This window comes from Rhagoletis zephyria, unplaced genomic scaffold (genome assembly GCF_001687245.7).
Source record: "Rhagoletis zephyria isolate East Lansing unplaced genomic scaffold, Rhagoletis_zephyria_1.1 Rzeph_scaffold_00289, whole genome shotgun sequence".
Classification (NCBI taxonomy): Eukaryota; Metazoa; Arthropoda; class Insecta; order Diptera; family Tephritidae; genus Rhagoletis; species Rhagoletis zephyria.
The window spans coordinates 256,967-268,750 of record NW_016157373.1 but is presented as its reverse complement, the minus strand read 5'-3'; the positions used below and the strand labels follow the sequence as shown (position 1 = coordinate 268,750).

General features: G+C 35.2%; 1 protein-coding gene across 1 annotated transcript; it reads left to right on the top strand.

Annotated features, from left to right (window-relative positions):
- The first annotated feature begins 4,676 nt into the window (after positions 1-4,676).
- On the top strand, positions 4,677-7,233 carry betaTub85D (beta-Tubulin at 85D). The gene is made up of 2 exons (XM_017610204.1): positions 4,677-5,758; positions 5,847-7,233. The coding sequence occupies exons 1-2, from the start codon at positions 5,366-5,368 to the stop codon at positions 6,792-6,794; spliced, it is 1,341 nt and encodes a 446-aa protein (XP_017465693.1). The 5' UTR covers positions 4,677-5,365; the 3' UTR covers positions 6,795-7,233.
- Positions 7,234-11,784: the final 4,551 nt, after the last annotated feature.

The window sequence follows — 11,784 nt, the reverse complement described above, 5'->3', positions numbered from 1 at the left end:
TTTTCAATCTCAAACAACAACAATTGTGAACAATTTCATTTTTTTATTTTCAATTTTATATGGTTTTAAAATGCTTGCAAACGTCAGAAAAAATATCATGGCCGACGATTTGAGAGAATGAATTTTCCTTGTAATGTTTTTATCATCCCTGCAAACCATTTTTTCAGAGTATTCTGCATTGTAAAGAAATTTTAAAGAATTCGTTAAGATTTAATTCGATTTTTTGCCGAATTTTCTAAAATGAAATAAATTACGCACACTTCCATTCTTTTATGAAATTTCGGAAGAAAATCTGTGAAGCAACGAGAATAATGGTGCTATGTGAAGAATATCTTTCAGAATTTTTACAGAATTTTCTTTATTTTACGAGTTCGTGTCAACCACTTCATATACTTTTCTTTGAAAATTCGTAAAAAAATCGTTACAGAAATGAGATACTCCTAACGATTTCCTTAAGATTTCGGGAACTTTGGTTTGCAGGGATGGTATGTAGAATGTCTTTCGTGTACACTGAGAAAAGAGTTTAGTTACATATGCACATACACTGAGGGAAAAAAATTTAGAATTAAAAAAAAAACGTGCTAAATTTAAAAAAATACGCATACGAAAGAGCACCAACCAAACTCGTTTTAAATTTGAGTATGTACGTTATAAAATATGTCGTTGTGAAGTGCACAGATGCTTTTTCGTTATACGAAATTATAATTAAGTAGAAAAAAAATTAACTTTATGTTCCGTCTGATGGTAATTGAACCCGGACCCTCTTTGGCAGCACCCAATTACATCAAGCGTCTTTGCACACTCAGCTACAGCCATACATGTTAATGTGTTTTCAAATGTTCAGTTTGTATCAACATCACAGCGCGCGATTAGTGCATTTGTACAGATAAACATGTACCATGTATGCATGTATGTGTTGTCACCGCTGTGCATGCTTTGTATACATATACTTTCTTAATTACATATCGTCGCCTGGGTAAGATTGTCGTAAGCGCCATTTTGACGATTCTAAGTTCTAGATGCAGTTATATATTTTGAAATAAGGTCTTTCGATTGGTGTTATCAGTTTTTAGATATCTCCTTTATTTTCCGAGATATTGTCTATAATTTTTTCGATAATTTAGTAAAAATTTAGTTAGTGATGCAGCCATATTAAACTAATCAATACCTTAAAAATGACGTTCTCCATTTTTTGATATCTCCTTTAGTTTCCGAGATATTGAGAAAAAGGTGTCGTTAATTTAGTAGAAATTTTGATCACATTTTGTCGTATTTCCTACAAATTGGCTGCCAAATTGTGGACAAATGACGCTTACGACAAATGCATTTGAAATGAAGCTTGCCTACATGTATGCAGGTTAATTAACTAATTTAAATGAATGTTACTCCTTGTCACCAAATAAACACTATATTTATCTATACAAATATGGGTATAACCATGATAAAAACATTACAAGGTAAAATCATTAAGAGGCAGTCTGACGTTTGCCAACAATATAATTTTAAAATTCGAGCTCAGGCTCACACACACATTCTCATTTTTAATCTCAAACAACAACAATTGTGAACAATTTCATTTTTTTATTTTCAATTTTATATGATTTTAAAATGTTTGCAAACGTCAGAAAAAAATCATGGCCGACGAATTGAGAGAATGGTTTTACCTTCTAATGTTTTTATCATGGGTATAACTTATGTTTTCAAGAAATGTCACTTAGACCCTTATGATTCTAACCCCTTCATTTGTTTATACACTGAGAAAAAAACGGGTTATAAAAATTAAAATTTTTTATTTGATTAACGTTTAAAAATGTTCGTATTTAAATCAAGGGAAAAGTGAATATTTCCATTATACAGACACTACGTATAATGGAAATATTCAATTCAAATACGCCCGTATTAAAATGAAGCATTTTTCACTGCACGGATGGCGTTTGCACGTCTTAGATGCTTTTTCATATGTAATTAAGAAAGTATAACATAACACATAAACATAAAGTTATCATGTTTTTCTACTTAATTATAATTTCATATAACGAAAAAGCATATGTGCACTTCACAACGTATTTTTTTAAATTTAGCACATTTTTTAATTCAAAAATTTGTTTCCCTCAGTGTAGTTACAGGTATTGTCTTCCCAGATAGCGCCTTATCTATCCAATCTGCCTTATTTAAAAAATATCATTGTTGCCAACACTAAAACGTTTACTGCTAGGGAAAAGGGATATTTCCATACCCCATATATCATATATATATGTTCACGTATTTTTTTAAACAAACCATCTTGCAGAGAACTTATTTAATTTACAAAAGCCGGTAAAAAGCATTTGCTTGTAAATAAATTCAAAATTTGTATGGCTCACTATATTAGCAAACGGTTTTTCTTTTGTTTTGAAAAACTACAAAAATTAAATTGAGCGAAAACAAAAAGCAAAGCCAAATAAAAGTAAAACAATCCACATTGAACCATGATAAAAATATAGGAAGGTAGAACCGCTGAGCGGAGTTTTTCAAATTCTTGATGTTTGCAAGCAATTTAATTTTAAAATTTTACACACATTCTCATTTTCAATCTCAAACAACAAAAACTTTGAACAATTTCTTTTTCTTACTCTCAATTTTATACGATTTTAAAATACTGGCAAACTTCAAAAAAAAAATCGTGGCCGACGAATTGAGAGAACGGTTTAACCTTACTATGTTTTTATCATGCATTGAACTGCGACACAATGAAAATAAGGGAGCACGAAATTCGATTTGAAGCAAAACTCTCTGGGAAAACAATACCCATGATTCAATTATTAAAGGCATGATAAAAACATAACAAGGTAAAACCATTGAGAGGCAGTCTGACGTTTGCCAACAATATAATTTTAAAATCAAAACTCAAACTCACACACACATTCTCATTTTCAATCTCAAACAACAACAATTGTGAACAATTTAATTTTTTTATTTTCAATTTTATATGATTTTAAAATGTTGGCAAACGTCAGAACAAAATCATGGCCGACGAATTGAGAGAATGAATTTACCTTGTAATGTTTTTATCATGCCTGTAATCACGATAAAAACATTACAAGGTAAATTCATTCTCTCAATTCGACATTTTAAAATCATATAAAATTGAAAATAAAAAAATTAAATTGTTCACAATTATTGTTGTTTGAAATTGAAAATGAGAATGTGTGTGTGAGTTTGTGTTTTGAATTTTAAAATTATATTGTTGGCAAACGTCAGACTGCCTCTCAATGGTTTTACCTCATTATGTTTTTATCATGGTTTGTAACCATGGTACAATAATTACTGGTATTGTCTTCCCAGAGAGTNAATTGAAAATGAGAATGTGTGTGTGAGTTTGTGTTTTGAATTTTAAAATTATATTGTTGGCAAACGTCAGACTGCCTCTCAATGGTTTTACCTCATTATGTTTTTATCATGGTTTGTAACCATGGTACAATAATTACTGGTATTGTCTTCCCAGAGAGTTTTGCTTCACATTGAAATTCGTGCTCCCTTATTTTCATTTTGGCGCAGTTCAATGTTGATTCTTTACTATTATTTGGCTTTGCTTTTTGTTTTCGCTCAATTTGATTATTATAATTTTTCAAAACAAAAGGAAAAACGTTTGAAATTAAGTGACCCATACAAATTTTGAATTAATTTGCAAGCAAATGTTTATTCTAGCTTTTGCAAGAAGGTTTTTTTTTTTTAAATACGTGAACATATATGGTATATGGGGTATGGAAATATCCCTTTTCCCTAGCAGTAAACATTTTAATGTGGGCAACAATGATACCTGTAATTATTGTACCATGGTTACAAACAAAATGTATTCAACAAAGTGTGATTGAATTTGATATTGCTCTTAGAGCGTGTGTGAGTCGGTAACAAAGTTCGCGGAAAGTAAATTTTTGATAACCATGAGGTGAATAAAATTTCAGTAGCTCGTGAGGCTAGTGAAATTTTTGACAAATGCATAGAAAATTTTGACAATCGCAAAGATTGTTGATGTGTGTAATTTTTCGTTAAATAAAAGCTTAAATTGATGAATTGCAATCAATGATGGTAGATGTTTTCTTAAAATATTAATTTCACTTCAATTTGTAATATTTTATTCCGCATAAAACTGCGGTTATCAAAAATTTACTGCTGTCAAAAAATTAATCATTTCACACAGCAGATTGGCAGAACTTTGTTACCGATTCACACACGCCCTTAGAAGAAAAGTCAAATAGAAATTTTTTTTTATAAATTTTGAAACACTTGTTTATTTTTTGGCATAATAGTACCTTAAAAGAGACCCTACCTGTGTTGTCAATCACACCTTGTTTAATACATCTTGGTTACAAATGTTTTGTTGAGAGAAATATATTTAGCTGACTATTTTCTCAGTGTAAGAATAGAGAAGAAATGCGTTGCATTCCCGTTGTCCTATATGTATAAAGGAGCTTAGAAATTAGTATGAAACTGACTAGGTCAATGGAATCACTTTTCCCCATATGCAGTAATATATGTACATACATTCATGTTACTATAGTATGGAAGGGGCGTATCTCACATCGTCGCTGAAATACAAAAAAGCCACAACTAACTAAAAAAATGTATTGCATAAAAAGATGTGGGTACTTATAATTCGATGAAAAGCATCATATTCAATCAAAAAGTGAATTTTGGATTTTTAGTTAGTCACGGCTTTCCATACTAGACCAACCATATGTATGTATAATGAAAGAAATAAGAAATATAATACATTGAAATTTGAGGAATGTAAGATAGCAAATAACGAATTTGGAATTACTTATGTAGAGATTAGTTGGAGCAAGATCTCAAGCAAAGCAATGATTACTTTGAGTCCGAAACACTCTCATTCTCGTGCATGTACCGTAGTCGCAGTAACATTGCTCCGAGAATTCATTCAGAAAATCGTATATTTCAGATTTTTTCACATTAAACATATTTCGAAAAGATTTCAGTCAGGCGAAGGCGTATTAAATAATTCGATTCTTAAATTGCAAAAATACTCTTATTTTGATTTCGCCAATGTGTTCTGCATGTCCACAATAACAGCGACGAGAAGTACGCCTTGATCTGGTGTTAAATTGCCAAACGGTCAGTTATTAAAAGTCGCAAGGGTTTGGTTGAGGCCGTCGGGATTTTCTCGAAAAAAAATCTTTGGAACTATCGTTTTCAAACCAAACGGACTTACATATTTTCAACAAGAGCCTCTGTATTTACTAGAGCTCAAGAAAACATTAAGGCTTAACATAAGCAGCAGCGACAGCGACGTTTTTACACCCACTCCATCCTAAAAAGCAAGTAATTTAAGGGCCGTGTATAGTTGGAGTTAGCGGCGCCAATAAATATGCGGGAAATTGTACATATTCAGGCCGGGCAATGTGGTAATCAGATTGGAGGAAAGTTTTGGGAAGTGATATCTGATGAACACTGCATCGATGCCACTGGTACCTATTATGGCGATAGCGACTTGCAGCTGGAACGCATTAACGTCTACTATAATGAGGCGACAGGTGCCAAATATGTACCTCGAGCCATTCTTGTCGACTTGGAACCGGGCACCATGGATTCGGTACGCTCTGGCGCCTTCGGGCAAATCTTCCGACCAGATAACTTTGTGTTCGGCCAATCTGGCGCGGGCAACAACTGGGCCAAAGGCCATTACACAGAAGGCGCTGAGTTAGTCGATTCAGTTCTCGATGTGGTAAGGAAAGAGTCTGAAGGATGTGATTGCCTACAGGTTTGTATTTTAAATGCAAAAGAATTATACTTACCCACTATAAGCATTAAATTGCACTTGCTTTCATGTTTTTTCTTGTAATCTCTAGGGATTTCAATTAACGCATTCTCTTGGTGGTGGTACCGGTTCCGGTATGGGCACATTGTTGATTTCGAAAATTCGGGAGGAGTATCCCGACCGTATTATGAACACATTTTCAGTTGTACCTTCACCTAAAGTGTCTGATACTGTAGTGGAACCCTATAATGCCACACTCAGTGTGCACCAGCTGGTGGAAAATACCGATGAAACATATTGCATCGACAACGAAGCTCTTTATGACATCTGCTTTCGCACACTCAAACTAACCACACCAACATATGGCGATCTTAATCATTTGGTTTCGGCCACAATGTCTGGTGTTACTACTTGCCTTCGCTTTCCTGGCCAGCTTAACGCAGATCTTCGAAAGTTGGCTGTGAATATGGTGCCATTTCCACGTTTGCACTTCTTCATGCCTGGTTTTGCACCATTAACATCTCGTGGATCTCAGCAGTATCGTGCACTTACCGTGCCAGAGCTAACGCAACAAATGTTCGACGCTAAGAATATGATGGCTGCTTGTGACCCCCGTCATGGTCGTTACTTAACTGTGGCAGCTATCTTTAGGGGTCGTATGTCTATGAAGGAGGTTGACGAGCAAATGTTGAATATCCAAAACAAAAATAGCAGCTTTTTCGTGGAATGGATTCCAAATAATTGCAAAACCGCGGTGTGTGACATTCCTCCCCGTGGTCTAAAGATGTCGGCCACATTCATTGGTAACTCAACAGCCATCCAGGAATTATTTAAAAGAGTTTCCGAACAATTCACGGCAATGTTTAGACGCAAAGCTTTCTTGCATTGGTACACCGGAGAGGGCATGGACGAGATGGAGTTCACCGAGGCCGAAAGCAACATGAATGATTTAGTTTCCGAATACCAACAGTATCAAGAAGCGACCGCCGATGAGGAAGGCGAATTCGACGAGGATGAAGAAGGAGGTGGTGATGAATAACAGCTGGATCATATTGACTGACATGCAGAGAGTTGGCCATAGGTCGTGAGTGAGGAGTTTTGATAAATTTTAACGCTGCGTCTTGTGCGCTCTATAATAGCATACATATGTATGTGTGTAAATTTGGATTGTGATATTAGTTTTTACTTTGCTCCTCAACAAGGAAATTGTGTTCATGATATTCGATTCTAGTGCGATTTATTTTCCCTGAAATCTTTTTGAATAATCTGTTTATATAAACGACTAAAATACATATGATTTACATTTGGATTGAATGTACCAAATTAGAAAGATTGTTTGCATACATACATACATTTGTGCTCTAATATTGAATCCTATAGAAAGTTCCAAGCGAGCAACAAACATTTGGGTACATTCCTCCATAGTTGTATTTGTAGACATTCGAGGATACCTACACTGAGGGGAAAAAAATCAAAATTAAAAAAAAACTGTTAAATTTAAAAAATACGCATATGAAAGAGCAACCCAACTCGTTTTAAATTTGAGTGTGTACACTGAGGGAAAAAATTTTAGAATTAAAAAAAAACGTGCTAAATTTAAAAAAATACGCATATGAAAGAGCACCAACCCAACTCGTTTTAAATTTGAGTATGTACGTTCTAAAATATGTCGTTGTGAAGTGCATAGATGCTTTTTCGTTATACGAAATTAAAATTAAGAAGAAAAAAATTTAATCTTATGTTCCGTCTGATGGTGATTGAACCCGGACGCTCTTGGTAGCAACCAACTGTATCAAGCGTCTTTGCACACTCAGCTACAGCCATACAAGTAAATGCGTTTTCAAATGTTGAGTTTGAATCAACATCACAGCGCGCGATTTGTGCATGATGTCGTACCATGTATGTACATATGTATGTATGTATGTGTTGTCACCGCTTTGCATGCTTTGTATACATATGCTTTCTTAATTACATATGAAAAAGAATCCGTGCAGTGAAAATGCTTCATTTTAATACGGGCGTATTTGATTTGAATATTTCCATTATACGTAGTGTATGTATAATGAAAAAATCCATTTTGTTAAGACTTTTCACTTGATTTAAAAACGAACATTTTTAAACGCTAATCAAATAGAATTTTTTTATTCTTACAACGCGTTTCTTTTCTCAGTGTACGTTATAAAATATGTCGTTGTGAAGTACACATTTGCTTTTTCGTTATACGAAATTATAATTAAGTAGAAAAAAATTTGCTTTATGTTCCGTCCGATGGTAATTGAACCCGGACCCCTCTTGGCAGCACCCAATTATATCAAGCGTCTTTGCACACTCAGCTACAGCCATACATGTTAANACTCGTGCACGGTGTATGCGTTACATTTTCCATGTTAAAGTTTGAATTGTTTTCATTCGCAATGCAAACTTAAATTGGAAATATATTGGGGAAAATGACTTGATTTAGAAAAACGGCAAACAGATCCGTAATCTGCGAACCAAAAATAAGGGTGTGATCGAGCTGCAATTAATGCGGCAATGTTACTTTTTATGGAAGAGCATCACGTTCTACGCAAACAATAGGCGACTCTGCCTACATCAAACGTTCGAAGAACAAAATTTTTACAATCAGTTGCCCATCATTGGCAAATAAAAATCAACATAAAAACTTTTATTGCGCAATTTCTGCAGTATTTCAGAATATTTTCTGCATCAGCAACATATCAAGAAAGGAACAAGGAATGCAAGCGCTAGAGGCGCTGATGTCAAAATAAAAAGTACGTTCGACATAAAATGCATGTTCTCTTCCCGTTAAAAATTTTGTCAAGAACAATATTAACAAAACTTTTTCAAAGGAAATTTTAGTAACGTAACACCAGGTAACGTCACGTCAGATAATTCAGCTGATTAAACATAATGCAGAAAAGATTTCTACATTTAAAAACTTGGAAATTTCACCCTAAACATTTCCCATATTACTACAAACTGTTATAGACATACACCATTATTCTAGAACCCGAATTTTCGTAATTCGTAATTAGTAGCTACGCTACGAAAAACGAAAAATCCACATANTTTTTACACCCATTCGGGTATAAAGGTGAACAATTAGTCTCTTCATAAGACATGCTCGAACAAAAGCGAACAGTTCATTCCATATAAAGAGATCAAAAGTGGNACTGCAACCCTTGGGGAAACATGGGCAACATTGCCAGCTATCAGTTGTAAATTATGGATTCTGATGTATTTGAAATTATAGCATCAGAGTAAGGGGGCGCTGTGGCAATGGATTCACAAAGGTATGCGGAGCTGTCGGGCATAGTCACCATGGGCGCATCTATGTCAGCTTCTGGTTGAATTGTTGAACCACAAGCCAGAACTACTCCTATGCCTGAAGCTCTGGTTCTCAATCCACTTAATGCAATAACAGCTTCTTCCAAGCTATTGAAAACATGCACTTTGTTAGGTCCACCACCTGTTGCGCTTGCCTCTGCCTTCGTCCGCGCTTNCCCAGCAATACCAGCGTGACCGAAACTCCAACACAAACGCAAATTTTATGGTGTTACTANAGAGGTACTTCCGCATGTCAAAGGTATACAAATTTCTTGTGCATATCACTCCGGCTGCGCCGTCCACAGTATTTTTGCGCAGAACCCACGTCGAAATTGCAAAAAAGTGCATAGTGCAAACACTAATAGTTGAAACATTTATCCTAAATAAAATGTGAATCCTTCACATTACACGTGTATGTTAAAGTTTTTGTATTCAGGTTATGCATTTGGACACAACAACCGAAAATCATTGTACAGATAACTAAACCGGACCCAAGTTTATNTTGATTGGAGAGCCATCTATTGTTTTTTCGTGCGAGCTATATTTCACATATGAGTAAATAGTCACGCTAATCTTTTCAAATATGAGCAAGCNTGATAAGGGGCAACAAAGATTCTTTTTTGCTCGTTTATATAAGGCAGTGGATAAAAATATACGTATATGCGTCAGGCAAATTTATCTCTTTAAATGAGCACCACCAATATTTCTTGCAAACACACATCGATATACATCTTTTATTTCTCCTCCGACACAGAATTGTTTTCGTACAAAATTGCGCAAAAAAGCTTACTCGTTCGTTTTTAGGCATGCCATTGTTACGAATTTCGAAAGTTCGAAAATACGATTCGGATTGCAGCATATTATTTCTACGATTCGTAGCAAAATCCGAACACGAAAGAGTTGCAGAATAGGGGTCATNTATGTGTGAATATTCCCAGCAAAACCCCAATATTTTGTATGAAACAACAGCACGAAATAATATTACCAGGGTTCGGAAATATTCNGTGAAGTTTTGCAGTTTTTCACTTCAGTGTTTTGTAACGTCACGCCAGCGCGTATGTTTACTAATATCTTTAAATCGCTACTGCTAGTAGTTGTAAGTATACAAATCTAGAAAAACCTTTTTAAAATTTTGACATTTTCAATTATTTTTGTTAACATTTTGTCATACGGGAGTCACGTAACGCCAGATTGGAAATACCCATATAACATGATACAAAAAGAAGGTAGTTGCAATAAACAACTTTTCACGGATAATACAATTTTTAGAAGTTCCATAAGTCTCAACGGCCTTGCCAGTTTGATAATATTAAAACAATAAATCGGAGTATTTTCTGTACCACATTTATACCAATTTAATTTATTTCAAATCAAAAATCATTATCAGTGCTTGGTAGTTTTTTTACTTGTTTTTATTAAAAATATATAAAATGTATAATGCTATAGGAGACTTTATTGAAATTGTCCTTTTTATTTTATAATAAAAATCACGAAAGCATTATGTTGTTATTTTTGGCAAGCGAGAGCTAGCAAAGCTCTCGGTATGCGAGGAAAAGTATGCTTCGTACTTTTTGCGGTCTACACGTGGGGATCTCGCATACATCGTCACGCAAGCGAGATTTTCCAGCACGTGAAGACGGCCGGTTAGAGCGCTAATTTTATTACGTTATTTTGATAGACTGCTTTTACACAGTTCAAGTATTGAATTCAATTCTGCTCGCATGTGGAAGAGGGGGCCTGAGAAGAAAAGGGACGAGTACACATGCGTCTGTACCGTCAAGTCGTTTCAACTTTCTTTCTTTGCTTTTGGCATTTTCGTTGCTTCCCAATTATAGAACCAAAAACTTCAATTCAACAGAATTGAAACGTGTAAAAGCAAGTAGAAAACACAAAAGAGAATGAGCAAGAATTGCTTTCAAGTACTTGAATCATGTAAATCGGGTGATACCTATTGTGGCGATTACTGCGGCAACACAAAGCGAACAACGAGAAATTGGCACAATGTTTGAGGAATGACGTAGAATGTTCCACAAAGAGAAACGTCAGTTGGATGAACACTGCGGACAGCGAGAAAAAGAGAATGAGCGATGAACTTCAGAACGTTCGAGAGTTGCCATGAGTGCGAGCGCAGGTATATAAGAGCCATGACACAGCGGAGTTGGAGTTATAGGCTAACCTAATATTCGCGGCTTGCGTTTTGGTACGCATGCCGTCGAATTTGTTTTTTTGCGTCACCCGAAATTGACTTGCATGCGTTTGCATTTGATTTCATTGAGCGAAACGTCAAATCAAAATGTCACGCAGTACAAAAATTGGAAATTGAGTTAGCTTCATACGCACGCCGTTCAATTTCGGTTGATCTCATACAAGTTGCATGTGCATGAGAAATTTTTGACAATAAATTGGCGGCGTGCGTGAATATTAGGTTAGCCTGTNCTGCTGCGAGGTTGCAAAATGTAGACGCGTAAAAAACATACCTTTGAGTGTGACAAAATGTAGACGGCGTCGTTTTCCAATTTTGTATGGGAAACAACAACACCACAGATTTTACGGTTAGAAAACGTCTTAAAATGTAGACGTCTACATTTTGAGACACTATTTGGAACGAACTGTGAACACCCCATATGTTTTTGCGTAAATTTTCAAGTAAGTGCCCTTTCAGACACGTCAAGTCTTGCTTTCAAGTCTGCTCGTTCGTAGGC

What these genes read in the sequence shown, in the direction of transcription:
- betaTub85D (XM_017610204.1), top strand. Translation starts at nt 5,366, where the DNA reads ATGCGGGAAATTGTACATATTCAGGCCGGGCAATGTGGTAATCAGATT. An exon ending in AAGGATGTGATTGCCTACAG is followed by an intron (nt 5,759 to 5,846) that starts GTTTGTATTTTA and finishes TGTAATCTCTAG; the next exon opens with GGATTTCAATTAACGCATTC.